General features: G+C 34.0%; 2 protein-coding genes across 2 annotated transcripts in view; both read right to left on the bottom strand.

Annotated features, from left to right (window-relative positions):
- LOC115874855 overlaps positions 1–22,992 on the bottom strand; it is a 43,273-nt gene extending 20,281 nt beyond the window's left edge. The window contains 14 exon segments of the mRNA XM_030890154.1: positions 13,102–13,230; positions 13,295–13,462; positions 13,727–13,837; positions 15,674–15,773; positions 15,832–16,049; positions 16,691–17,453; positions 17,515–17,726; positions 17,783–18,133; positions 18,195–19,547; positions 19,601–19,752; positions 20,204–20,469; positions 20,569–21,351; positions 21,846–22,215; positions 22,442–22,992. Coding sequence (XP_030746014.1) covers positions 13,102–13,230; positions 13,295–13,462; positions 13,727–13,837; positions 15,674–15,773; positions 15,832–16,049; positions 16,691–17,453; positions 17,515–17,726; positions 17,783–18,133; positions 18,195–19,547; positions 19,601–19,752; positions 20,204–20,469; positions 20,569–21,351; positions 21,846–22,215; positions 22,442–22,992 — 5,527 coding nt within the window.
- Positions 22,993–23,315: 323 nt separating this feature from the next.
- Positions 23,316–25,647, bottom strand: LOC115874857 (uncharacterized protein YMR317W-like). Its single transcript, XM_030890155.1, has 4 exons — positions 25,375–25,647; positions 24,795–25,071; positions 24,254–24,741; positions 23,316–24,179 (listed from the first exon to the last, which is right to left on the bottom strand). Exons 1-4 carry the CDS (start codon positions 25,645–25,647, stop codon positions 23,316–23,318), a joined length of 1,902 nt encoding a protein of 633 aa, XP_030746015.1.
- Positions 25,648–27,861: the final 2,214 nt, after the last annotated feature.

Below are 27,861 nucleotides of genomic sequence, written 5' to 3' on the forward strand. Positions count from 1 at the left end.
TCTTAAATTTTTACTTCATTGGACAGTTCAGTGCTGTTTTGTTTTTATAAAAAACTTAATTAAAATGGGACGTAAAAAGGTACATATAAAACTAAATTTAAATATACATCGACATATTACCGATACTTTATCCACTCCCTCGTTTATTTAGAATATAGAGGGCGGCACAAGCTAGACTCTAGGATGACTAAATTAGGCAATCTTGCGACTAGTATACTACCTGTTAAGGCTGAACTGCGACTTTATTAGTCCAGGTATGCGACTACTCCTGGACTACTCGAACTACTCCATCTTAATCTCCAAAACAACAAAGTGAAAGCCGCCATGTTGTTGGATAAGAAAATGTTTCGTTCCTAACATAGCAATTCCTGCTTTTTGAATACATTAACTTGAAATATTTGCCAAAAAATTATTCTCCAAACTAGTGCAGACTAGGGTTGGCACGAGGTTGTGCCGACGTTGCGCCCCGACGTTTGGTCGCGTGACACAACGTTGTCCCGACGTCCAAATGCTGCTTGGGTGCATACGTGACCAGCCCATCTTAAGCGGGACTTTGTAATCATGACTTCAATACTCTCAAGGACCGATATGTTTGAAACATGATGGAACCATTTGATTCTTAAGAGTTGTCTAAAGTGTCTCTGTTGCAACTTGTTTAATGCGTTCATATGTCGGCGGTACGACATCCAGGTTTCGCTTCCATATAACATGGTGAGGACTATTATTGCTCGGTACACTGCAAGTTTCGTTTTTGTCCTCAAATCATGATTGTAGAAAACGTTGTTTTTAATTTCCAGAATGCTCTTGAGGTGAAATCAAACTGCCGAGGTATTTGAATTCCGCTACATATTGACAGCCGAAGTTATGATCAGATTTTATCAATCTGAAGAAGAAATTATAGAACCCATTTTATGTCAGTACGAGCGACACCCTGGCAAATGCGTTTTTTTGTATTCAGAGGATCCAGTCTCCAAGTTCTTAAATTTTATGAAAAGGATAGGACTGGAGAATGGTGACCTAGAGATCAAAAGAGGAACACAGTACAATAGATCTGAAAACGTCTTAGTGGAGCAGGCCTATAGTCACCTAAAAAGCTAATCTAATCTGACATAAAAACGTCCTGTCAGAATGACAAAGAATTGTTTTAGTATACTGCGGTTAAAATACATGTTCCCATATATCACAGAACCATAAATCACAGTGACAGAAGTCTAATTCTGCGGAAACGACCTTCTCTTTTTGTGTCAGACGGAAAAAATTGACCAGCGCATAACTTATAAATAGAGCGTCACATGTGGACATGCGTTCCCTCATCACGATATCTCCGTTGTTGGTTCGGAAAACACACACACATAATCGAACAAAAGAAAGTACGTAGTTTGGTAGCGAAATCGACTTGTGACAGGCAACTTGCACAACGTCTAAATTTACGTTCGCGTCGCCTAAAATAGACGGCAACGGTCTTTATACGTAGATCGGGAGCGCGAAAAACCTATCGGCTCAACTATTTCCGCATTTTCTGATTTCGCTCTAGTAATTTTATTTGTTCTTTGGTCAAAATAAGTCGAGATGATTGACTTAAAGGCTTTAGACCATAAGTACTTGCATCGATATAATGACAGACTTCTTGTAACGAAAATCCCAAAACGTCTTGTAACGATGTTTTGGGAGATGAAACATCGTATAAAATTGAGTATTTTTGGAATCGATAGAAAAATTATATTCTTAGAGGAAGGTGGCTATTGGCCTGATGTACTGCGACATTTTCAGATATATTGTGATCCTCTTCTGATCCTTAGGTTACTACATTCTCCAGTCCAATCATTTTCACAAAATCTAACAACTTGGAGACTGAACCCTTCATGTAGTTCTCTGTCAATGGCCTATCATTGCCTATTACAGAGAACTGCACATTTGCCAGGCTCACATAAAATATATCTGTCGATTTTTCTTCAGATTGACACAACCTGCACATGGCTTTATACAATCTCATTAGCTTTAGATGCCTATTCAGCTTCCAATGCCCTGTTAATACCCACAATGGTCAGGCCCTCACAATAGGAACTGACCTTAAATCCAAGAAGGCAATAGAGAAAGACGGACATATCCTCTATTATAGATACGGGACAACACCGGTATCAGGTCTAAGGAGAGACCAAGTTTAAGAGGTGGAGAAAATGGAGACAGATCCTCCAGCCTACACCTCACGGGTACTTCAGCCGAAGGCAAGCTCCTCGACTGTGAAGGACACGGTAGGCCAAACTCCAACCGTGGAAGGGTGTGTACCCTCGGAGGAAGAACATCTGTAGTCAGAGGAGGATGGAAAATACCCTGGCCCCTCTACAACAGGGGTATGATGGATTATAGACTGTGTAATGACTTAAGGAAGGGGGGCACAATAGATCTTTAAGGTCGCAGTGATTGCCCCCCCCCTCTCACTCATTCTACATTCTACATTCTAGTAGACCCACTTCACCTTTAACTGTCTTTGATATAAACTGTCTGCTGTAAATTTTGGCGAATGCTCTACTATGAACTTTTTTTGCCAGTATCTGCCTTGGTACAATTTTAAATTCCATCAAAACAAAACTTTTTGCGTTTTAGCTATAACTATGTATTTTTATTTATTTACCGATTTATTTTTAAAAATCACTCATGTTAGTTCAACGTTATTTCGTGAATTGCGTTTTCTTTATGTTTATGTCTTAGTTCTTTGTTTAGTTATTGTTCTTTGTATATATTCTTTTTCTTTTTTTTTTACTTATATATACTTTGTTGAGTATCTTTAAAGAACAATGGTGTCTTTGTAGTTCCTCTCTTTGTTTGCTTTTAGGTAATACTATTTTTTATTTATTATATTTTTATTTAGGTTTTACTCTAATTTTATTTTTTTACAAAGGTTTTTTTTAATATTCTTTAGTGTTTTTCTTAAAAATCTAGTATCACTCTAATATAATTAGTGACTTACTATGGCTTTGTTGTGTGCACTATACCGGGTGCGTCTCAAAAATGGCTCATCCCCTATAACTTTTTTATTTTTTCAGATAAAAAAACGAGATTTGGTTATGTTAGTATATGACATAAATTAGGATTGATTGACGTATTCAATTATTTTCTGTCACTTCTTGTTTCACCGGAAATAACTACAACTTTTTATTTTTAAATATCACCCTCGGTATTTTTTACTTTATTCGATAGAAAATGACACACTGAATAGAATGACATATCATATGTTAACTTTTGACATTTTTTTTTGACAACATACAAAAACTTTTAACAATTAATTGTTAATTTATTGTTAAAAGTTTTTTTTTTTTAACAATCAAATCTATTTTTCCAAAGTTCCTTGATTAAAAATTAGTGTTTTTAACACAGCCAATTGAAAAAATACCATTTTTAAAGCTAAAATACCATTTTCTTTAAAGCAAAAATGTCAAAAGTTGACATATGATATGTCATTCTATTCAGAGTGTAATTTTCTATCGAACAAAGTAAAGATATACCGAAGGTGCCATTTAAAAATCAAAACTTGTAGTCATTTCCGGTGAAACAGGAAGTGACCAAAAACAATCGAATACGTCAATATAATTTATGTCATATACCAAATTAGATGTTTTATTATCTGAAAAAATAAAAAAGTTATAGGGTGAGCCATTTTTGAGAGGCACCCGTTAGATAACAATAAAATCTAAAATAAATACAATTTTAGTAAACTTATTTTTATTTGATTCAGGTCCTTTATTGGGGCTTATATGCGCTTTATTATTAGATATTAAAATTTGATATATCAAAATTAAACAAATTTCAAAAAATATATACAAGAATAAAATATCTTTGGTTTTTTTTATTTTTGATTTGTAGTTTAATAAAAATTAATTTGAATAAATAAATAATTGTAATAAAATAAGAATTTTAATAAATAAATAATTCACATTTTTTTAATAATTTATTTTTATAGAAACTAATATTGTGCTCATGTCATAAAATTACACAATTCTAAAATTATGTATTTAAAGTACGAAGATTCGGTATTTTTTATTTTGGAAACATTTCAAATACCACTGTTATTGAAAATATTCAAATGAGTCTCTGGACACCAGATATATTATTTTTAAATTCGTTTTTAAAATATCACTTATTAAATATAATATTTATTATATTTATTTAGCTGTGATATATACTAAAGGGATGTACTAAACCAACACTATACAACCTGATCAAATAAGTCCAACCATATGCAAACGAATGTAACAAAAATTTATCAGTAATGGTTCGAATGTTTATAAAAGCTTTCATTAAATCGTTTTTCTATAAACGATCTCAAAGTTATTGTTTATTTTTCTTTTTTCATGATCCTGGCTTCTATCCAGAAATGAAATTTACAAAAATCCACATGTACATAGACCAGAAACATCGTGTGTGTGACCATATATGTTAAGGCAATTTTATTTTTAAAACTTTAAAAATCATTTGAACATATTTTTTAACTATTTGCATACCTGTATTGTCCCATTAAATGATTTTAAAAAGTCAAAGAAGCCATAGATTGGAAGCAGCATTTTCGAAATCGGGTAAAACTTGAAATACATTTTGGTTAGTTGTCGAGATTAAACAATAATAAACAAACACTCTACACTAGATAATGTTAAACTAATCATTAAACTTTATCGGCATTGCAAAAAAGTCAGTATTTATAGCCAAACAAAGATGTGGGGGGGAGTTTCGACAGTATGTTTAAACAAAAAGGGTTTTAAATAGATTATTTCTGGTCAATGTATTGTCGGTATTTCTATTTAAGTTATTCCTACAGAGCTTATAAAGATGTGTGGTATGTAATTCCAAAGAAAATAACATTTCAATTTGGAAAATAGAGAACTCTGGATTTGTTAATTACTGTATTGAAAATTCTTATTCTAAAAAGTATTTTGTATTATCAAATCATACATCTGTTTCAAGGCATATTAGTAAACCTATATATGTTCTCAAAATTAGATTAGAATAGATTAAATTTGTGGGATATTTATCGGCCAGTGTCACTTCGACCTTTTCAGATCTATTGTGGTCCTCTTCTGACCTCTAGATTCAATCATTCTCCAATCCTATCCTTTTGAAAAAGTCAAACAACTTGGAGACTCTTCATATAGTTTTGTATCAATGGCCTATTATTGCCCAATACCGTGCATTTGCCAGACTGTCTGGTCACTGACATAGAATATGTTCTGTCGTTTCTTCTTCAGATTAACAACATTTTCACATGGTTTCATCTGTCAATTCCGTCAGCTTTAGACACGCCACAAGTTTACAATGTCCCTGTTGGTAGACCCATTACAGCTTTGACAGCTTTTCTGTCTTTTCTTGTCAGGTCTGCCTTAAATTCTGACAAATGTTCTACTATGAGGTTTCTTGTGTGTCTCTACCCTGGTGAATTTTTCCACGATTCTAGTGATTTTATGTCCTAACCTAGTGATCTTGCTTAATGACCTTATTAAGTTCAGACTCTACTCGGGCTATACCATCTAGTTACTATGCTTATTTTCTCCAAATCTACTGAGATAAATATTGAAAAGTAGAGGTTTGCGTTTACAATGTTGCCATGTGCATATTTTGTAGAGGTTAGTAGTCTCTCCTTATTTCTATCTCATTAGATTTTTTTTGAATAACTCTTTTGTGATTTAAGATTTATGAAGTGATACAAACTTCTATGAAACATATGTTCTCTTGTATAAGTTCACCCTTTCTAGATGCCTGTACAGGGTGCGTCTTAAAAGTGGCTCACCCCTATAACTTTTTTATATTTTTAGTTAAAAAAACGAGATTTGACATGTTAGTATATGACATAAATTGGGATTGATTGACGTATTCAACTGTTTTCGGTCACTTCCGGTTTCACCGGAAATGGCTACAACATTTGATTTTTAAATGGCACTCCCGGTATTTTTTTACTTTATTCGATAGAAAATGACACTCTGAATAGAATGACATATCATATGTCAACTTTTGATATTTTCGCATATGGTTTACTTGAAATTATAACTTGTGGTTCGTAACGAAAATTTGACTCGAAATACGTGTGTGGTATCAAATTATTCGTAAAAAAATGCTTTTTCCAAATATGCTAATGAGCCACCCTCGTTCTATTTCAAAAAATTGAGATATGATTAAAAATACGATTGGAGCTTTTTCTAACTGGCCAGGACAAGACACTAAAAACATTAGACGATCAAATCTATTTTTCCAAGGCTCCTTGATGAAGAATTAGTGTTTTTAACATAGCCATGGCAACTCTAGATTGAATTTTAAAATACAATTTTTTATTAAGCGAGAATGTCAAAAGTTGACATATAATATGTCATTCTATTCAGAATGGCATTTTCTATCGAATAAAGGAAAAAAATACCGAGGGTGCCATTTAAAAATCAGAAGTTGTAGTCATTTCCGGTCAAATATGAAGTGACCAAAAACAATTGAATACGCCAATCATTCCTCATATATTAACATACCAAATCTCGTTTTTTTATCTGATAAAATAAAAAAGTTATAGGGGTGAGCCACATTTCAGACGCACCCGGTATATATTTTTTAGTCTTACCAACTTTTCTGCTGTTTTCTGGGTTGCTCAGGTGTTCTCTGAGATGTATAATTATCAAATATTTATTTTTTATTTATTATAATTACAATAAATTTGTGAAATACTGATTAAGATTGTATGATCGGTGTAGGGAATGCAATACATAGGTCACATTGGACACCTTGTGGACCAGATAACCCAATTTCTTAATTTTGCAACGACAATGTGACAAAGTGTATTAAATAATCTCTGATTGACGTCTGACTCTCTGATTGACGACAGAGCCGAGTAATCGCAAAGTACAGGTGTATAAGAAGGGTTTTAAATGACAATGACAAACTTGGCTAATTAACAACTCTGGGTTTAATAAAAGAACCGTTTAGAATTTTTGGATCTTTAATCCAGTGATTTTTTGCTCAAAACTACAGATTATTTGTTTTTCTGGCTTTGTCTTATTGACCACAATCTGGAGAAACACGAAATAATAAAAATAGTACATTGTTTTATTAGAATTAAAAATGATACTTTTTGTTTAGTTAGGCGAGGCAAAAAAAGTAATTTTTACTCCGAATAGAACATGCTATTTTTTTTGAAGCGTGACAAATAATTTTTTAAACAAATTTAAACGTTCCAAATAATATAAAAGCAATTCCTTATTGTACCTTGTATATATCGAGAAACTATGGTTACGCTTGTTGAATTTGACACTTTATGTCAGTTTAATCATATATTTTCGTACTTTTATGCCTAGGCGTTAAAATTACCTTTTATATTGTCAATCACGTCGCAAAAACTAATACTTTTGCGACGTTTTATAAAAACTTTTCTGTAGGAATATATCAAATATTGGCCGTATTGCTAAAGGAACCATTCAAATAAATAAATATGAGTGTTTCCCCGATTGTTACATAAAATTTTATATGAAGCACCGCGGATATATTTAAATAATATTATAATGAAAAACAAAAATTTTCATTAGACGAATATTGTTTTTGTTTCTCGTCTAAAGTTTAATTTATATTAAATTACTTAAAATACTATTTATTTAAAGAGTTTCTGCAAGAGTCTTGTAGTAAGACCAAAACCAAGACCGGGCCCTGCAAGTCCAAGACCAAAACCGAGCCTACTTATTAGACTGCAAGACCAAGACCAAGATCAAGGGAGCCTTGGTCTTTGTCTTGCATTTGCAAGATACTCCTTTACGTCTTTTCAACCGACAATATAACAAAAAACATTACATCAAAAGACTTGAAAAATCTAAAAAAATCTGACTCACCTACAAATCTATTATATTGAAGAGAATAATCCAATACAGATAACCGGTGTCTCCAAAAAAACCGAACGATAATGGAACCCGGCGAACGACAGATTCAAAACGAAAGAAAAATAACTGTTAAGCTGCGAAGATGTTAGAAAATGCGGTGTTCACTGCACAAGATATTAAAGAACACAATTTGAGATCGACGGCGTCGGGCAAGCAGCATCTGTTAAGCGTCTTTACGTTTGACGTCATCGGGCGTCCAAAATTAGCGCCTTTATACCTCAATTCGCGGCATGAGGCCCGTCGCTTTTTCGAAATATTCAGAAACGAACAGGTTAAAATATGAAGGGGCGGCCTGCTGGCCAAATTTGGAATTTCCTAGTTTTCAAAACATTCCTTTGTCGGACGAGTAGGCTCGGCTTCTTCTATTGTCATTGTCAACTGAATTTCCCTGGTTCCTAAATATCTCCTCTGTTCAATATCTGGTTTAAAATTCTACTAGCTTTTGCCTGCGACTTCATTCGCGTAAAGCTTGATTTTCGTGCATCCGTTATATTAATTTTATTGTTTGAATTTAAAGACTTCGATTGATTAGAAAACTACGCAGTTTTTTATTTTATTCCATTTTCATGCCTCTATTCATCAGATATACGATTTGCTTGTAATTCGTGTCATTTTATATTTTCATTTCCATAACGATTTCGCTGTTTTACTTAGTCTGAGATCTAGCAACGTTTTCGAGAGAGAATTTAAAAAAAAGGTGGTTCTTTAATATATCTTTTGCTATGCTCTCCTGAACAGAGTCGTGCGGACCATCTGACTGCTGCTAGACGCCGCGTTCACTACTGCGCATCACAAATTCGCCATGTGTTTCAGGAACTAAGGGGGGAGAACAGATATTTAGTTTCGTAAGAAAGTAGCAAAGTAATGTGAAAATCGCATCATTGTATCCGTACTCATAAACGAGAAATCCCATAAAACACACCAAAATGAGATACACTGGGCATATGTAATACACAGTAGTAAACCGCAGTAGTCTACCGGCCGCGGCAGCCAGACGACCCGCACTTTGCCCAGGAGAGAACAGCAGAACAGGAGAGCATAGCAAATTATATATCTAAGGGTGCGTTTATGTTGGAGCGGCGATAAACGATAAAAGCAGCGATAGTAGCGAAGCAAAGAATATTATTGTATTAATTTATATAAGTGTTTATATTGGAGCAACGCGTCGAGGCACGCTTGGCAGTTGAGCAACGATAAGAGCAGCGCTAATTGTTTTGGCTATTTTCTTTGCTTTTATATCAAAGGTGATCGATATGGATACCGATAGTTTAATAAGTGAAATATTCATTAGACCTGCCATAGTGGAACCAAATAAATAAATACATCATAATAGATTGAAATTGTGAAATTCACCAAACTTGTATCTTCTGGTATTTATTGGGTGTGCACAGAATTTGCGTTTTTTATCTGCAGTTTTAACAATATAATATTTAACAGCATTTGAAGCTAAATATAATTCCTCTTCGGAATCACTCATTTTAAACAATTATATTTTCAATCGATTGATTTGGTCTCAACGTCCACTTGCAACGTCTACAAAGCAGAGATCGTTGTTACTATCACAGCTCCACTATGAACGGCACATTATAGAAGTGAATTTTGTGCAACTCTTGTCGTGGCTTTTATCACTGCTTTTATCATTTATCGCAGCTCCAACATAAACGCACCCTAAGAACCAGCGCTCTTAAAATTCTCGTTTTCCTGACGTTGCTACTAGTAGCTCTTGTACTATTATATTTTTATTAAGGTTAGATTAAATTTGTCAAAAAAGTGTCAAAACGTCAGTTATATCTCCAGGTTATATCTCCGTTGACGGCTTGACGGGCTAGAGTAAAAAATTTACGGATAAAAAGTGGCGCGAAAACGCTATGACCAATCAGAACGCCGTCGGACCATCTTCAAAAGTATCAACGGATAACGGACGCATTAAAATCAAACTACATCTCGAATCTTTATACGTTATTATATGTATTTTGAAAAAACATTTTGTAAAATTTAAAAAACGTGTTTTATTTTTTCATCCCCTGTGTATGATACCCTTATAACAAACTTTGTATGCCAAAAGTCCAACGTTTGATTATACTCTTCTGAAATAAACAATCTTAATAATTCTGTCTGAAAAATATCAAACCAAATTATTTCAAAGAATTTCAATTTTGGCCTGAAAATTATTTTTGCTACGATCGTACAAAAAGTAGTTATTTTTTACACTAGTGTAAAAAACACCTTGACATTATTAATGACGAGTTTAACTAAAGACAAAACCTTTGTAAATTTTTATAAATATTTGTCAAATCCTGGAAGGGAAACCAAGTACCAGTAAGAGTTTTAAGTAAAGAACAAGAACCCGAGACCTTTACCAGCAGAAATGAGAATAAAAAATTCAAAAGACTATTGGAAATTAAGTTTGTCCATCAATTACCTCAGTTAATTGTTCAAACTGCGACATTAAAATAAAAATCAACTCAAAAAAAGTTATTAAAAAAATAAAAATAATAATTGTTTATAGTGTCATAATATTACTCTGTGAATTACTGTAAAACTTTTTAATAAACATTTAAATAAGAATTTCCATTCGATCGCAGAAAAAATGTTGTGTGCGACATGTGTAAAAAGCATATTTGTTTCACTCAGCATGATTGCAGCCCTCTACCTCATCTTCAGCTGCAAAACTCATGCGTCGTGCAATAAATATGTCCTTTTTGCACTAGTTACACAAATCACTATTGAAATCTTGCTTGAAAGTGTGTCCTGGTATTTCCCTATTTTCCCCACAGAATCTGCATTCGCCGTTGTTTCTCACGTTCAATCTACTGAGGTGTTCATTGAGGAGACAGTGAGCTATTAAAAACCCAGTGACGATCCCTTACTTAAATCAAGAGAAAATTTTTGATTTTTATCAGTCGTAAGTCTTGAAAAAATTCTTCTGGTGTCTTAGACCTATGGAGGATTCCCATTCCAGGTTACGGATGAAGTCTGCCAGATGCTTTAGTTTCACTTTAAGTAACCAACTTAAAGGAAGTAACCCTAAGATTAACCACTTAGGAAGCAGAACGGTTCTGGTACAGGTAGTGAAGTGTTTTTACAACCTATTTTTTTTTTCATTAACCTTTATCCCTTATTGAGCCGGCACCCGGCACCCAGATTAGGAGGACTTTTTTCCTAATCTGTTCAGACTAATTTGTTCAGCTTCTCTAGGCATTCTCTGACCGACTTCGAATTGATGGTTACTGAGTTGATTGCTCTTACGGCTGCTTGACTATCGGATAAGATAGATATTTCTTGTTTCCGATAGTTCCTATATCTAAGATAAGTTGTACGCATCTTTCGATAGCGGAGATCTCTGCCTGAAGGAAGCTGGGGTAGGTGCCCATTAATTCTGAATATTTAATTTTCGACCTAAATACTCCTATCTCTGTTCCTGCTTTGGTTTTGGAAGCATCTGTATATCACGTTATGGTATGGTCCAACTGCTTAGCAAACGTTTCTCCCTTCCAATTCCTTTTGTTGCTCAATATTACAGAGAGGACAATTGATCTAGTAAATTTTGATGGTCTCACAAGTTTCATTATTAATTAATTATGATTAAATTTTATATGATACCAAAACAACTATAGCAAATTTAAAAAAAAATCAAATTTCTGCACTCGTGCAATAAAAACATCAAAATATAAATCATTTGTATGCTGTAAAAGTTCTCAAACGCATTATTTTTTTCCTGTCTTGCCTTTCTCTTTATAATTGAGAAAGATATAAATCACTTTTCGAACTTTATTTTTATTATCAGACAGCAAGCATATTCTTATAGCAATTCTAGGAATGTCGGCTGCCACTTTTCGGATTTTTAAACACCAACAGGTTAATAGCTGAAAGGTTTGTGACTAAAATAAGCATTCCCTTGTTTTGAAACATCTGTTTGTTTGCAGTTATAAATAAGCGTCAAAATTAAACTAGTCTGCTTTGAGGAACTTACTGGTGTCGCCTTTGAGTTATAACGGTATATAAATATACTATTCATAGAACATAGCTGGTTTTCGTAACGTCAAGTCAAGATTACGTGTCAATTACAGATCTAAATAACTGACATATTTTAATAGCATAGAATAACGGAAAAATACACCAGGCATTCATTATAAAACACTCGCTAAAATTGATTGCAGATCGTCACACCTGATTTAAGGCTAAATTTAGGAAATATGTCAAAATTGAGCATAGATAAAGGAAACAAGTTTATATTTGAATGCTCAGCTTACCGCCAAAACTTACAATTGTTTTGGAGCGCATACGTTGTAGAGCGCTGCTATAGTGGTGGTTAAGGACAACCGCAAACAAGAACAGAAATAATTTTCTCTTATCAAAGTCAGTAAGTATCTTCCAAAATTATAAAATCTTTTAAAATTTAAACCGCCCTCATTGAAAAAATACCGAAAACTGTTTAAAGCGTCCATTTTCAAAGTCATTATTGCTATTTTGAGTTTAATTTAAATGTTATTTGCTCAAACCCATGATAATTATTGTGAAAAAGTGACATTAAAAACTTAAAAAGCTGTGTGAACTTTGCAGTTCACGCAAAAACCATCGTGGATCGTGGCATAACGTCGGTTTCCAATGTTTCGTAGGTATTTCATACATATGTCCTTTTATATAAAATAATGTTTCTTATATGCAACACACTGTATTTTATTTAAAATATTAAAAGAAAATAGTAATAAATTTGAATAAACAATATTTCGCGACATAATTCCGGAAAAAGCCGAACCGCTCCAAAATTATGAAAAGCTTTGGGTCGCGACCGTTGTAAGAATAGCGCCAAATAGTATTTATATTTTCCTTACAGGCACTTTCCAATATAAACTTGGTTTATTTTATCTATAAATATGAATCCAATAGACATTTAAAGGTGACTTAGACAAACACGTTTGCAGAATTTGTCACTTGAAGATGCGCAGTTCTTTGCATTAGGCGATGATAAGACATTGCCAAAGTCTCTGATCACAAATTATCTGAAAAGATTGCAGAAGAATAGGCTAAAAACTACCTCCAATAAAAACCTAATCTAAATTAACATAGAAACGAGAATACTAATGCATTGAACGTTAAACGAAGAATTAAAGTATAATATACATATTTTATAAATAGTAGAGGGAGCTTCGTCTTTTGTATAAGCAGATTATTTTCTTCTATATATGTTATATTTTTATTATAATACTTACAGTTATCGTAGAAGTTATCTTTGTTGATCGTCTTATACTCTCTCTAGGAGAAGTTGAAACTGTTGTTTGAGTTTTTGCAGTTGCAGCATGGTGTGCTTCCATTCCAGATAGTAGCACTTGGGAACCTGTTAACATATATTCATTATTAAATATACTACTATTACTATTCTAATTAACCAAGCTTTTTACCTATAAATTTATTTAAAAGTCCTCTAGCTGCGATATCTTCTTCCGAATCACCTTCTTGGTATTCTTCAGTTTTCATTCTAGTAATTACATCCTCGGCTCCAGTTATTTTTGATGTGTTTGTTAAAAACGTTTCGCCAGTCCTGGACGTACTGCTTTGTCTCACATTAACTATGAAATTATTGAGGATTATGTTAACCTTCTTAGATACGAAACCATTCACGAGTTACGATAGATGGACTAGATTAAAAAATAACTTCAAGAGGCAAAAACAAACAAATTCTGACAAAATTAATTCTTTCAGTCAACGCTAAAACCACCAATAATTGTTGTTAATTCAACACAAAAATACCAAAGAAATATTTGAAGTAATTGTTCAGATTTGTTTTGAAACACCTTAATAATTACTGTTTTATGAGTTTAGCTAAAACTTACCCGGTGATCCTTCTCTACTGTCAGAGTCGCCTTGATTTTTGAAGCTGGAAGAACGCAATATCAAGCCTGCCTTTGGGTAGGTTGCTTGCTTCTCATTCTTCAAAGTCTCGACTGTAATTTATAAGAATATACATTTACTTTGATAGATTAAAAAGCCCTACAAATGTATTACAAACTAGCTCTCTTATAACAGGAGATTATTAGTTGTATAAAAGACAAAGCAAAAAAAAAACAAATAAGGAGAAAAAGCATTATCAAAAGTATAAAAGAATTAATTTTTACTAAAAAAAAAGGTAAAAATACAATTACTGATTTCAAAAATATATACTTTATAAAGTAGTTTTAAAAAAGTAGTAGTTTAGTTTCTTAAACTATACAAATAAAGTTGGAGAATAATATATTCAATCCCATACAAATAGAAGGAGGTTATGGCTATAGGGCGGTACTAAAAAAAGTTTAATTTTATGGTTATCTCCAGAAACCCAAATATGTTAAAAATCTCCACTATAACATTGAATACAAGGCCTATCGAGAAAGTAAATAAATTTGAGTACTTGGGCATCTGGACCTTCGAAGAATGGACATCATTAAAGGAAATTAGATATCTTTCGATGAGTACTTATACAGGGTGGTCCGATCTGTATTCCGGAAACTTCGGAAGCATATTCTACAGATAACAATAAGTAAAAAAGTTCGTATAAGTGTATGTCCTAAAATGCTTAGTTTCGGAGATAGAGGGTGTAGAGGATGTAGAATTTTCATTTTTATAAATATTTGGATGCAAATTGGTGGTCTGGGAGTTTTTTGACATGAGAAATTTGATTTTGATGTCAATATGACTCCTACTTGTAGGGGGCGCCACCTACATATGTTTTTACTGATTTGAAAAGTAATAACTTTTCGTCCGTACCTGTCTAAAATTACCGAGTAAGAAAATATACATTTATGACGTCTTTTACGTAAAAAAGGTTTCTTGATAAAAAATCTCTACTAGTAATGGTTCTCGAGATATTTGGAATAGAAATTATCAATACCTGTCATTATTGACATAAATTAAAAATGTTGACTAAATAGTTATTAGACTGAAATCATAAATTTAAACTTTTGTGCCACAAGTTCAACATAAACTGTTTTATTATCATTTCTTTGCAGATAAATTTATGATTAATTTAAAAAAATAAAAATTTCCCAAATTATTTATTCTTTCAGTGAAATAAATATCTACTCAACCGTGTTTATTTTTTGTCAATAATAACATGTATTGACAATTTCCATTCTAAATATCTTGAGAACGGTTGCTCATAGCGATTTTTGCCAAGAGACATTTTTTACGTAAAAAGTCCGAGAAATCTATATTTCTTTACTCATTAGTTTTATACAGGTACGGACGAAAAGTTATTACTCTTCAAAACAGTTAAAACACATCTATGTGGTGCCACCTACAAATAGGAGGCATATTGACATCAAAATCAAATTTCTCACGTCAAAAAACTCCGAGACAGCAATTTTCATCCAAATAATGTCTGTACTTCAGAAATTATTTGGAAAAAATCGAAATAAAAATAAAACTTCAGCACCCTGTATCTCCGAAACTAAACATTTTAGGACATACATTTATACGAACTTTTTTACTTATTTTTATCTGCAGAATATGCTGTCAAAGTTTCCGGAATACAGTTCAGACCACCCTGTTCATTATGAAAAAAAAATGCATATCTGGGGCATATATTGTGAAACAAGATGTATTCATGCATCTGTTGATAGTGTTGATCGAGGACAAGATGGCAGGAATTGGAAGGAAGAACATGTGTTAGCCGAGAAAATCAGACAGTAGACAGTGGACTACAATAGACAGGAATAGGGAAGCAATGGAAAATGTTATCAGAACTATCCATTAGTAGATATGCATTAGAAGAAGAAGAAGTAGCTTTTTAGTTTCTTACATACCTGCATTTTCAATAAATTTCTCTGAAATGGTTTTTACAGAACTTCTCCTGTTTAATTTAGTACTTTTAGTTGTCGATTTCTCGTTTTTATCGCAAATTTCCTAAAAAATTAGACAGTTTAATTGTAACGTAAAATAAAACAAATCAATGATCATTTACTTTTGTTCTTTTGCTGTCGGTAAGACTTTTCAGAGCAGGCGTGTCTTTGTATCCGAACTGTTGAGTGGTAGTAACACTGGCCACTTTACCGTTGGACCAAATCACACCTTCTTCGTCCAAATCTTTTGGGTCGGTCGAATATTTCGTCACGCTTATCTGACCAACCGGTTCTTGACCATTTTCGGAATAATACTCGCTGGACACTACTGTTCCTTGAACTAAAATATTATTCATAGATTATATATTATGCAAAGGAACAAGGTGAAATTTTTAATAATGAACACTGAACCTAAATTCAAAAGCTTTTCTAAAACAAAATATATTTGATATCCAATATATTGATAACCAACAAAAACTAAAGTAATGTACAACGAACTACTAGTCAGAAAAACCATTCTAATAAATAATACAAAACTGGAAATAGTAGAAGAGTACATATATTTGAGACAACTAATACACAGCTCAGGATCTCTACTACCAGAAATCAACCGAAGAATTAAGTTAGTATAGGATTACATATGGAAGAAACTCAATCATATTCAAATCCAGAATGCCACTTTATCTAAAGAAGAAAACATTCGACCAATGTGTACTACCAGTCAAAAAAAAATCTCATTATGATCGATCCAATGTTATTTGAATGAAGAATAGTTATGAAGAACAGAAATATCATTGCTATTCTATAGTACATCAACAGACCTACTAAACATATAAATGGGAAATGACGAGATGAGTAATGATGAGTAAATCTGTCTTACAGTTGATGCTGTGAATTCTAAAGACTAAAACAGTGTTATAATGAACTGAGACAATAGTTAAATGATTCTCACCTGTCTAATAAAAAATAGAGTCAACTAACCTTTAGATTTAACATTCTTGTTTTGTGCTCTTAAAGCCTTTAGTCCAAACAATGGTGTTCCATTTTCATCTGTCGGTCCTACTCCATAACTTGATGTTATGATATCTGTCAATTTAACATCCTTTGCTGGACTGGTTCTTAAACTTGATTTCTTTGTTACCGTGCTACTAGAACTGACCTTCCTCGATGCGTTAGATGCGTTGGTTTCTTTGACGTTTTTCAGGTTTCTTTGCTTCACCCACTCCGGTTGGTTATCTTCTACTTGTTTCTTTGTAGTAGGAACCGTTTTCTTTAATGTAGTAAAAGTCTTAGATTCCGTGGTGGTAGTTGTAGTCACCCTCACACCTCCGGGGATTTCTTCTGTAGTTTTTGTCGTGGTTGTTTTGCCGGTAGGCGTTACTGCTACAGTTTTGGAGACCCTTCTTTCGGGACTTTGTCTTTGAGGAGATGTTCTTTCACGAACAGGACTAGAACTTTTCTTAATTACGTTTGAGGATTCGCTAGATCTTTGTTTTGTAGAACTGAACGAGTGATATTCGGATTTTTCGGTGGTGGATTTTCTAGTTATACTGTCTCTTTGATCAACTGAATAAGTACGATCGGGACTCACACTTTTGCTCTTAGTAGGGCTTGAGCCCCGTCTTATTATCGATTTCCTATTTAAAATGAAAGTTTCAAATGTACCTTCAGTAATTAGTTTCTTTATTAAGCGTATTTGATTACGAATCTTCCTCCTTAATTCATAATTAACGACTTTTTCCAACTGAAAAAAAAAACGAAATTTGTTAAATAATATATTTACTGAAAGACCCAAACAGTCTTACCAACTCCTCTAGAATTTCCAGATCAAAAATTTCTTCAATTTCTTCCTCAGTAATTGTTTTTTCAAAAACAGTACTACTGCTTCTTTGTTTTAAAGTACTAGATACATTATCGGTAGCTTTTGTATTTTTTTGAGAATCTGTTCTCCTTAAGGTGACACCAAATTTAGTTTGCCTGGAATCTGCCTGATCATATGTTTGAGATTGTCTGTTTACTAAAAAAACAAATAATACTAAATAGACCTGTCATTTTTTTTATCTAAAGTACTACCTTGATTAACACTGTCTCTATGTGGACTTTTCAGTCGTAAGCTTCTGTCCAGTGGTTTCATATAATGCGGTGTATCACCCTCTGGAGATGTTTCGCGACTTCTAGGTTCCGTTGTAATTATTTCTGGAATTTTTTCAGGGGAGCTAGCTCTAAACCGGGCTATTTCAATTTTTTCAGGAGATTTTGGTCGTTCCGGTGATTTTTGTGGTGACTGCGATCTTCTTATTGTTGTTTCAACCAGTTTGGACGACCTTTCTATTTTTTCGGGTGATTTATAACGCTCCGGTGATTTCAATGGTGATTGTGATCTTCTTGTTGCTGTCTCAACTAGTTTGGATGATCGCAAGTTTTCTAAATAAACAAAACAACATTATTAAATATTTCCAAACTCTTTTAAAATGAAAAATAATACCTGATTCCTGAATAGAAGATTTCCTGATAGTCTCTTCCCGATTTTTAATACTTGTAGATGTTGTCCTTGACTCATGCTTCTTCGTTCTTTCATCAAAAACTGATGGTCTTTTCAAAATATCTATTTGTTTCGGTTTGGTTTTTTCCAATCCACCATTCTCAAACAAAGCTTTAGCCCTTTTAATACTTTCTGTACTTCTAAGACGTCCACTCGTGCTCAAGATAGTTTTTCCATCTTCTGGAGATCCTACGCGAGGCACATCTCTGTTTTTAGTTCTGTAAATTTCGTCTGTTACTTCGGTAGTAGAAATACTTGCATACTGATCGGATTGTCTTCTAGTTGGTGTGCTTCGACTTGGCGAAGGAGACTTCAATCTCTCGGGTGATATAGATGATGATCTACGGGTATAAGTTTGTTGTCTCTCAAAATGAACATCCTTAGTGGGCGATTTTCTATCAGGTTTAGTTTCTTCATCGTTTGTTTTTGGTTTTATTGTGATTTTTGACAAACTTACAGGCTTTGTACTGTTAGCCAACTGCTCTGCAGTAGAAATGAATTTGGTAACTTTGTCTGAAACGCTTAATAAGCATTCATCTTCTTTCAGCTCATCATCGACTTGTGATAAGTCTGGCCTTGTTCTTTTTGGAGCTTGACTCGGCTGTTTCGATTTGTTAGATTCCTCTACGGAAGATTTAAATTCCTCCACTTTTTTCTGGATGTTTACATTAACCCCGTCATATATTTTAGAACTCGGTGTTCTTCCTGGAATTTTTTGAGATGTTAGCTGCTCAGCTGTGCTAATAAACTTGCTGACTTTATCAGAAACACTCAACAGGCATTCGTCGGATTTTAAATCGTCAGAAATCTCGACACTTATTCTGTTCACTTGTGGTGCTTTATTAACAGGTTCTTTCTTCGTTTTGTCAGCTGTACTCAGGAACTTATTAATTTTCTTATCAATACTAAGAAGACTTTCGTCAGTTTCTTCCACCTTGTCCACTTCAGATATTTTTTTCTTAATATCGGTAACTTCTGTTATCCTTGTAAAATCGTTCGTATCTTCCGATTCGAAAATTGGAATGTCAGATAATTTCTTAGGTTTTCTTCTTAAGCTTCCATCGTCCGGTTCACTTATTTGGTCAGGGTATCTTACAGGACTTACTTCTTCTTCATCACTGGTTAAAGGTCTAGGACATAATCTATCAGGTGTAGGTTCTCTGGAAGATTTAGATCTTTGCAGGTTAACAACAAATTCACGATCTACAACATCTTCATCGGAAGCAAACGTTTTTGTAGTTGTTATACTCTCTCTTCGCAGTTGTTCATTAATTTGGCTTAGATAACTTTTGATCGCTTGTCAGATCAATAAATGAGCCTTCAATACTTTCAACAGTTGAACTCTTCACTGTCAGAGGAAGCATCATCGGAAGGTTTAGATTTAGGGAATTTTGATTTAGGTTTATTTGTTGTTGTTTTAGGTTGCTGAGTTGGGGTTGATTTACTCTTAGGAATTGTTGTATGGGTTTTCTTGGTAGGTGTAGTTCCATTTACTGTTTTCCTTACAGTTGTAGTATATTTAGTTGTTATATTAGATTTCGTTACTGGGCTCTTTTCTTGTGGCTTTATATTGACAACTGCTTTTTTGTAAGAGGTTGTCGAGTTGGCAACTCCTTTGGTTTACCTTTTGAGTATCCCCATTTAGTAATATAGTTTTACTTCTTTTCTTTTAGTAACGGTGTCATCAACTCTATTTGTTCTCAAATGAACAGATTTATCTTCTTGCAAGTTTTCTTTTTCTATATCTTAAGGGTCACTTTTGTTATAACCTTTGTCGTTTTGTTCAGAGGCCTTTTGATTTTATTTGAAAATTTGTCTTGATATTCTGTTCCTCCAATAAACTTTGTTTTTTCTACTTTATATATTGTTTGGGGTTTCTTTTTTAGGGGTGGATGCGTAGGAGATTGTTTTTGGTTCATTCTTTGTTACTTTAGTTGGTAATTGACACAAACTCTGTCACTTTATTAGTTGGGGTCTTCTTAATAGTTGGTTTTTCCTTTGTAAAATCTTTATTAATATATTTGGTTGTATCGCTTGTAGTTTTTGTGACAATTTTTTTATCACCATTCAATAGTTTCTCCTGCTTCAAATTTTCGTTTGTTCGTCTGGAAACATTTTCAGTTGTTTTTCTTTGAGTTTTTTTCTCTTCATTATAAGTAGTTTCAATAACATCTGTTTCGTCTTCGGAAGTAGTGTTGCTTTCTGGTTCTTTTCTTGTCTTATTCGTATCCGTAAATTTCCTGTCGGATATTAATACAGAAGATTTTTTTTCTGTTCTTTTTTCGGCAATTTTCTTAGTAGGTATTTTATTTTGGACTCTAGATTGTTTTTTCTCGTTATCCAATATCTCACTTTCAATCAGTTTTTGTGTCGCTTCTTTTTTGTTGATTGTTTTTATTTCATCCCCTCTGCAAAGCTGACTAAATATTTTTCTCTCAACTACAGGCTCCTCAACAGGTTTTCTGGTTTCCAATGTCTGAAAGAATTTTTCTTCGACATCTTCATGAACCTCTTCATCGGTTGAAGATTTGTCTTTTGATATGGTTTTACTTGGTATTTTAGATGGTTTTGACACAGTGGGAATTTTCTCTTTAGGTTCTTTCTGTGGAGATTTTTTTGTTTGTGAAGGGAACTCGCTAATAGTAGGAGCTGATGTTGTAGGAGTTCTTCTTTCTGGATAAGGTTCCAAAGGTACCTTTTCTGGTGATTTTTTAACCTGTGAAGGAAACTCACTAACACTAGGTACAGACTTGGTAGAAGACTTTCTTTCTGGGTAAGGTTCCAAAGGTTCCCTTTCGGGAGATTTTCGTATCTGAGATGGGAACTCATTAATACTAGGTACTGACTTTGCAGGTAACCTCTTTTCTGGATACGGTTCCAAGGTTTCTCTTTCTGGAGATCTTCTAATCTGTGAAGGAAACTCACTGACACTTGGCACTGATTTTTCTGGAGACTTTCTTTCCGGGTAAGGTTCCAAAGGTGCTCTTTCTGGGGATTTTCTCACTTGTGATGGAAACTCACTAACGCTCGGTACAGACTTGGTAGGAGACTTCCTTTCTGGATAAGGCTCCAAAGGTTCCCTTTCGGGAGATCTTCTTATCTGAGTGGGAACTCATTACTAGGAACTGATTTTTGTAGGTAATTTCTTTTCTGGATAGGGTTCCAAGGATTCTCTTTCTGGAGATTTTCTAATCTGCGAAGGAAACTCACTGACACTTGGCACTGATTTGGTTGGAGACTTTTTTTCCGGGTAAGGTTCCAAAGGTGTCCTTTCTGGGATTTTTCTGATCTGAGAAGGGAACTCATTAATAGTAGGCACCGACTTTGTAGGTGATTTTCTTCTGGATAGGGTTCTAAAGGAATTCTATCAGGCGATCTTCTAATCTGTGACGGAAACTCGCTAACACTCGAAACTGACCGTGTAGGAGACTTTTTTCTTTCAGGATAAGGTTCAAAGGTGCTTTTTCTGAAGATTTTCTGACTTGAGAAGGAAATTCACTCACACTAGGCACTGATTTAGAAGGAGATTTTCTTTCTGGGTAGGGTTCCAAAGATACTTTCTCTGAGACCGCCTGATTTGTGAAGGAAACTCACAAACACTTGGTACTGACTTTGTAGGAGATTTTCTTTCTGGGAAAGGTTCCAAAGGTCTCTCTCTGGAGACCTTCTAACTTGCGAGGGGGAACTCACTGACACCAGGTACTGACTTTGTAGGAGATTTCCTTTCTGGGTAAGGTTCCAAAGGTTCTTTTCCTGGCGATCTTCTAATCTGTGAGAGGGAAACTCGCTAACGCTTGGCACTGACTTTGTAGAAGATTTCCTTTCAGGGTATGGTTCCAAATGAGCTCTTTTCTGGAGCTCTTCTGACCCAGACGGAAATTCGGTAACGCTTGGTACTGACTTAGTAGGAGATTTTCTTTCTGGATAAGGGCCAAGTGGTTCTTTTTGTGGAGATTTTCTTAACCTGAGAAGGAAATTCGCCAATTCCAGGCCCTGTCTTTGTCGGAGATTTTCTAACCGAAGACTCAGATTTTGGTTTTGATTTTGAGGATATTTTGCTTTCCGGATATGATTTCGATAAATCCTTTTGGAGGCGATTTTCGCGTGTCTTTTTTATTTCTGACGTAATTTTGTCATGTTTAGATGTTTCCTTAGTCGAGCTTGTTTTTATTCCTGTACAACCTGTCTACCACATCATCACTGCTATATGTCCTAGTTGAGCTTTCCTTAGGGAGCTTCTCTTTAAAGAATTCTTTTCCAAACTACTCCTACGGGTTTCTTGATTGTTATTTATTCCTAGGATTTCTTTGACTCGTTCCTCATATGTATCTGTTCTGACAAGTTTTGGCCTGTCAGAAGGAGTTGATTGCTTAGTTGGTGATCTTGGCGATTCCTTAACAGGTGACTTTTTCGTACTAGATAAGTCTGGTAATGGCGATGTAGGTGACCTTTCAGTAACTTTTTTGTTTTTTCTATTTATTTCTAGCGTACTGGGGCGTACAGTTTCAGTTGATTTTTTATCCACTGTATTAATATACATCGAATTGATCTTTGAATAATCTTCATCATTTTTGATATACTCAAAATCACTTGTAGTTGTGCCTGTTGAGAAGGGACTTCGTGGTCTATATTTTTCCTTTGTTACCGTATTATAATTACTGGTATCTGGACGTGTGTGTCTTAGATCGTCTGGTAATTGTGTCAGAATTATAATGTTCAGATTTTGTAGTTCTGGACACATCTCCATTTACAGTTTTCGGAGAAGTCTTAGTTGTTCTGTATGTAACAGTTTCGGTACTAGAAAATTTGTTTTGTGTTTTCTTTGGCTGGGCGATCTTCCACGATCAGAGATAATCTATAAAAACAAAAATAAAACAAATATCTTTTAGATGCAGATATTGAAAAAAATCCTATATTGAACCTACCTTGAAGGATGCCTCATTTTTTCAGGGCTGCTCCTTAGTGAAGTAAGTTTACTTCCAGTCCTAGGTGTACTTCTTCCAATTCTTTCTGGGGTAACTGACTGTAGTGATCGAGCAAAAAGCATCGTGGGTAGGGCTGACTTCAACTGATATCTTCTTTGTTGGTAAATTCACTACGATAAGTAGTATCGTATTGTCCTTCAGTAGGTGTGGGTTTCTGATCTAATTCTGATTTTCCAGGTTTAATTGGCTGACGCTTTTCTGGCTGTTTATATGGTGATTGTTCTACATTTTGAGGTTGCTTTGGAGCTTTATATTGTTCTTGGGGTTTTGGTTTTGTTGGAGTCACTTCTACTGGTTCTCGGTATCCTTGTCTGCTATTTTGAGTATCAATTTCGTGTTGGCGTTCTGTGGTGATAAACTGATTGCTCGAAACTTTTGTAGATTCATTTACGTGCTGGTCTTGGTTGATATTGTGAGTTTTAGTTGTTTGGTAAATTACATCAGATTTTTCTTGTGGAATTGATTCCGTTGTTACAGTTCGGGTTGTAGTAATTTTAGTAGATGCAGAAGTTGTATCCCTCGGTACAGAAGCTAAGTCAATCTCCTGTTGGGAAATTCTTTGTTTCTCGCTAACTTTAGAGTCTTGCTGTCTAGTTTCCTTAGAAGTTCTCGTTGATTGCTGACTGGTAATATTATCTCTCCCACTAACTAAGTTGTTGTATTCGTTTACCTGTTTTACATTAATATCTACTGTACTTCCTGGCTCGATAACGTACGCTACCATTTTCCTGTCATCTCTAGTATCTCTGGAGCCGCTTGTCACATGACTACTACTTGATTGAACGTGTGAGCTACTAGAAGAAGCTTTCTGTTCTACTTTTGTAGCACCAATATTGCTATATTTTTTGTGGGTAGCTCTCTGTGTCGAATTCCCATCTTTAGTTTCATAATGAGTAGTGGTAACTATTGTACCGTCAGCTAAAGTTTTTGTTTCTTGAGTTACCTACATATATTCAAAAACAAAAATCATATAGTTAATCAAAATCTACATAGATGCGTAACATGAAAAAATCTTACCGTTGTTTTGCCTTCAAGGTAGCTTGGGTGTTTTTTCAAATCACTCGGAACATTTGTAGTGTACGTTTTTTGCGTTACAGATTTAAAATTATCCTCATTTATTGAATATGGTATTTGGCCCTTCGTTATAATTGTCGTTGATGAAGGTTGTTGAGTATCCTCAAACGAATTTTTGCTTTCCGAGACGTATTTTGAGGAAGATGAGGATTTAGTTGTTGAAGATCTGAAATTTGAATGTTCATCTCCACCGCTGGCTTCTTGCTTTAGAACGGAACTGGAAGACGATCCTACTGCTTTAGTAAAGTTCTTGTCATCTCCATCTTGGAATACTGAAGTCTTTTCCTCTAATTTAGCAGAGTAATCCATTTTACCGTTGTCGATTTTTTCAGTGCCGCATGTTGAAGCGGTATGAGTAGCAATGTGGGTTTTCCCATCAGCACTTTTTTCGTTAGATGACGTTACTGACCACCCTTGATCTTGATGTTTTGCTGTAATTAAAAAACTTGAGAAAATTGAATGAACATAAAGAAAGTTTTCTTACCAATTGTTTTATTGTAGCTATCTCTGGTAGGGCTTTCTGAATCCCTTACTTCCTTACTTTTCAATGTAACGTAACTTTGGTCAGTCAAGTTATCGGCATGAGTAGTGGACATCTTAGTTTTTGATGAATTCTCGCTTGATCGCGTAGTTGTGGTACTACTACGAACTTCGCTAGTTACTTCTCCAGTATTATAGAAATCTTTCAGTCGATTTTCTCTTAATTTATACATGTGAGCCCTAATTTCTTTCTTTTTTCCGAAGTCGTCAGTTTCTTGCCACTGAAAGAATATTTTAACACAAATAAGTTTCCTTATAATTATTAATTCTCTTAATAATATATATATGAGAACCTGCAGGGTTTAGACATTATTACTTATTAGGGATTTCAGTGCTAATTAAATGATTTCTTTCATTATGACGTGGCATTCTTAAAATATTAATTACGGATTTAGGGAATCATATTAGATGCAATTGCAAATGTTAAAAAAAATAAATGGTGGGTTAAATTATAGTTTAATAATTGTATTATTGTTAATATTACTAACATACTATATTAGTTGTGAAGACATTAGTAATGTTACCATTTTTCGCAATACCTCTTCATCTTGAACTTTGGCTACGTCTACAGTTTCCTGGCCGACATGGCCTAAACACTGCAAGTCTGAAAAAATCCATCGATCATCCTTCTGTCTGACATTGTGACCGGCAAACTTCCATTTCAATTTTGCTACTTCACTTCTAACATCCCTTACTTTAGTTTTTCCTCTGATCCACTCATTCCTTTTTCTATCTGCCAGCCTTATATGTAGCATTTGTCTTTCCGTAGATCTTTGAGATTTTGTTACCTTATCCATATTGATTTTGTCAGGGTCCAGGCCTGGGATCCGTAAGTAAGTACGTGTGTACTCCTTGTACTTACTTACTTACGAACCTCGCAATTAGTGGAATTAATTAGTGGTTTCAATTAAACTTTATATATTTTAGTTTACGACTATTCACAATGTTTAAAAAACAAAATTAAAATTAATAGAATATCCTAGCAACAGCTTGGGTTAGTCAGTTGTATCCATAGAGAAAGCATAATATTTAGCTTATAAAACAATAAACTTTTAATTTCTAACCACATTGTTCTCTTGACAGGTGATAATCAAAAGCCAAAGTGAAATTCCTCGCAAATTTTGAAATATAATTAGTGGAAAAGTTGAAAGTTTGTTAACTTTTTCCACTAATTGAAAATTCCTACCATTAATTTCTGACCATTAACGTTCTGAATGCTTACATTGAAATTAAAGGAACGAACTTCTGCGGTAATTGAAACCACTAATTTGTTCCACTAATTTTGAGGTTCTGTATGACACTTAACAAGAAATAATTCTGTCACAGAAGATCTTTATTCTTTCGTGACGTTTTGAAGAATTTTTAGCTCTAAAATTGGAGGAAAACTAGATGCTCATTTATGCTCATAACTGTACATTTTGTTCTCCAATAATTTGTTAATAAAATTTGAAAATATTATCTAGTTCTCCGAAATAGATAATAATCTATATTGTCTAGCTCCCACATTTTCAGCGCCATGATGTCACACCGGAGAACGGATTTATTAAAATAACATTAGTCTTTATTAATTCTGACCACTATATTTACCATTTACGGCTGATTTATGGTTATTTTTATGAATTTTTAAGCGACGACCAGCTTTGATTGGCGCTGCATTTCACGGGCTCGTGGGTTATTTATAATTTTAACATTTTGATTAGTCAATTAGTTAATTTTAGCGAAATATTATTCCCAACTATATATAACTTAATTAGATTGTTTATCAGATGTATTAAAATATTTATTGAGTTTTGTTATTTTTTAAATAAATTTGAGTATTCTACTGAGATGCCACCACTTAATAGAGACTTGAAACATGGCTTCAAAATAATTATTACTGTAAGTTGATTACTCAGAATACTGTGAAGATGAAAAATTAATTTGTTAATAGCATTTTACAAATAATCAATTTTTTTAGGGGTACTATAAAAAGAGTATCTAAATATGCGAGGGAGACTATTAAATTGTTGGAACTTTAGGATTTAAGAAGATGTTCAAATATTCCTCCATCGACTGCTAGACAATAACCCAGGCGATCATAAAATTCTTTTCTTACATTCGCTAGTTGGTAAACTGAAATTCTATTGCATTCGGCAGAAATAGCATTTTTTTTTTTTTTTTTAAATATACTTGGTATTTTTTTATCCTTGTATATCCTGTTTTTTAAATGGCCCCAGAGACAAAAATCATTTGGCGAAATATCAGAAAACCTTGCTGGCCAATTTACTGTATGATTTAGGCCAATAACGTGTCCGTTAAAACTATTGTTAAATATTCCCGAAACAGCCAGGGTACTATGTGCCGTGCAGCCATCCATTTGTTTCCAAATTTCCTAATTTTCCCTAGCAGCATCATATAAAGCAGGTAAAATATAATTCTCCGAGTAGTCCAAAAATATTCCTGCATTTTAACACCTGTATCGCGTAAGAAGTAATGACCCGATAATATTGCGTCCGAATATCCCTCCCCAAACATTTACTTTCTGTGATATTGCGTCCTTGTTTCAACAAACCTGTAGTAAACATTGGTTCATTATTTAAGGTAAAAGTGCATTTCGTCAGTGAAACATGTTTTGTAAAAATTCCCTATCCATATTTGCTCTTTCCATCATATCAAAACAAACGCCTGCCGCCGTATCGTCCCCATCTCGTAGCTCTTGATGCTTTTCAATTGAGGAAATAGATTATTTATGTCGTTTCAAAATTCGAGTGAACGCAAAATAAAAAAAAACTTCAGTGTGATCTAATTTCTATATCAATCCTTAAGTCCTCTCCTGTGCTGACCGTTCCATCGCTCTCCTCTTCTACTGCACAAAATATTCTCAAGTAACGGATCACTCTATACATTCCTCTTTGTCCATAGCCCTTGTTTCACATCTGCAGGTATTTATTAGGGTACCTTGTCTCAAATCTCTGGATATTCCTTGCGATTGTAGACTTTCCAGGTATCGGTCTATCTCTCTCTTGTGTGGT

This window comes from Sitophilus oryzae, unplaced genomic scaffold (genome assembly GCF_002938485.1).
Source record: "Sitophilus oryzae breed Bouriz unplaced genomic scaffold, Soryzae_2.0 scaffold_1303_pilon_pilon, whole genome shotgun sequence".
In the NCBI taxonomy this organism is placed as follows: domain Eukaryota; kingdom Metazoa; phylum Arthropoda; class Insecta; order Coleoptera; family Curculionidae; genus Sitophilus; species Sitophilus oryzae.

Bases quoted from the DNA above. Each gene is read 5' to 3' on its own strand.
- LOC115874857 (XM_030890155.1), bottom strand. From the start codon at position 25,647: ATGGATAAGGTAACAAAATCTCAAAGATCTACGGAAAGACAAATGCTA. The intron at 25,072-25,374 runs GTAACATTACTA...ATATTCTTTCAG, and splicing joins AAGAGGTATTGCGAAAAATG to TGGCAAGAAACTGACGACTT. The intron at 24,180-24,253 runs GTAAGATTTTTT...GAATATATGTAG, and splicing joins ACCTTGAAGGCAAAACAACG to GTAACTCAAGAAACAAAAAC.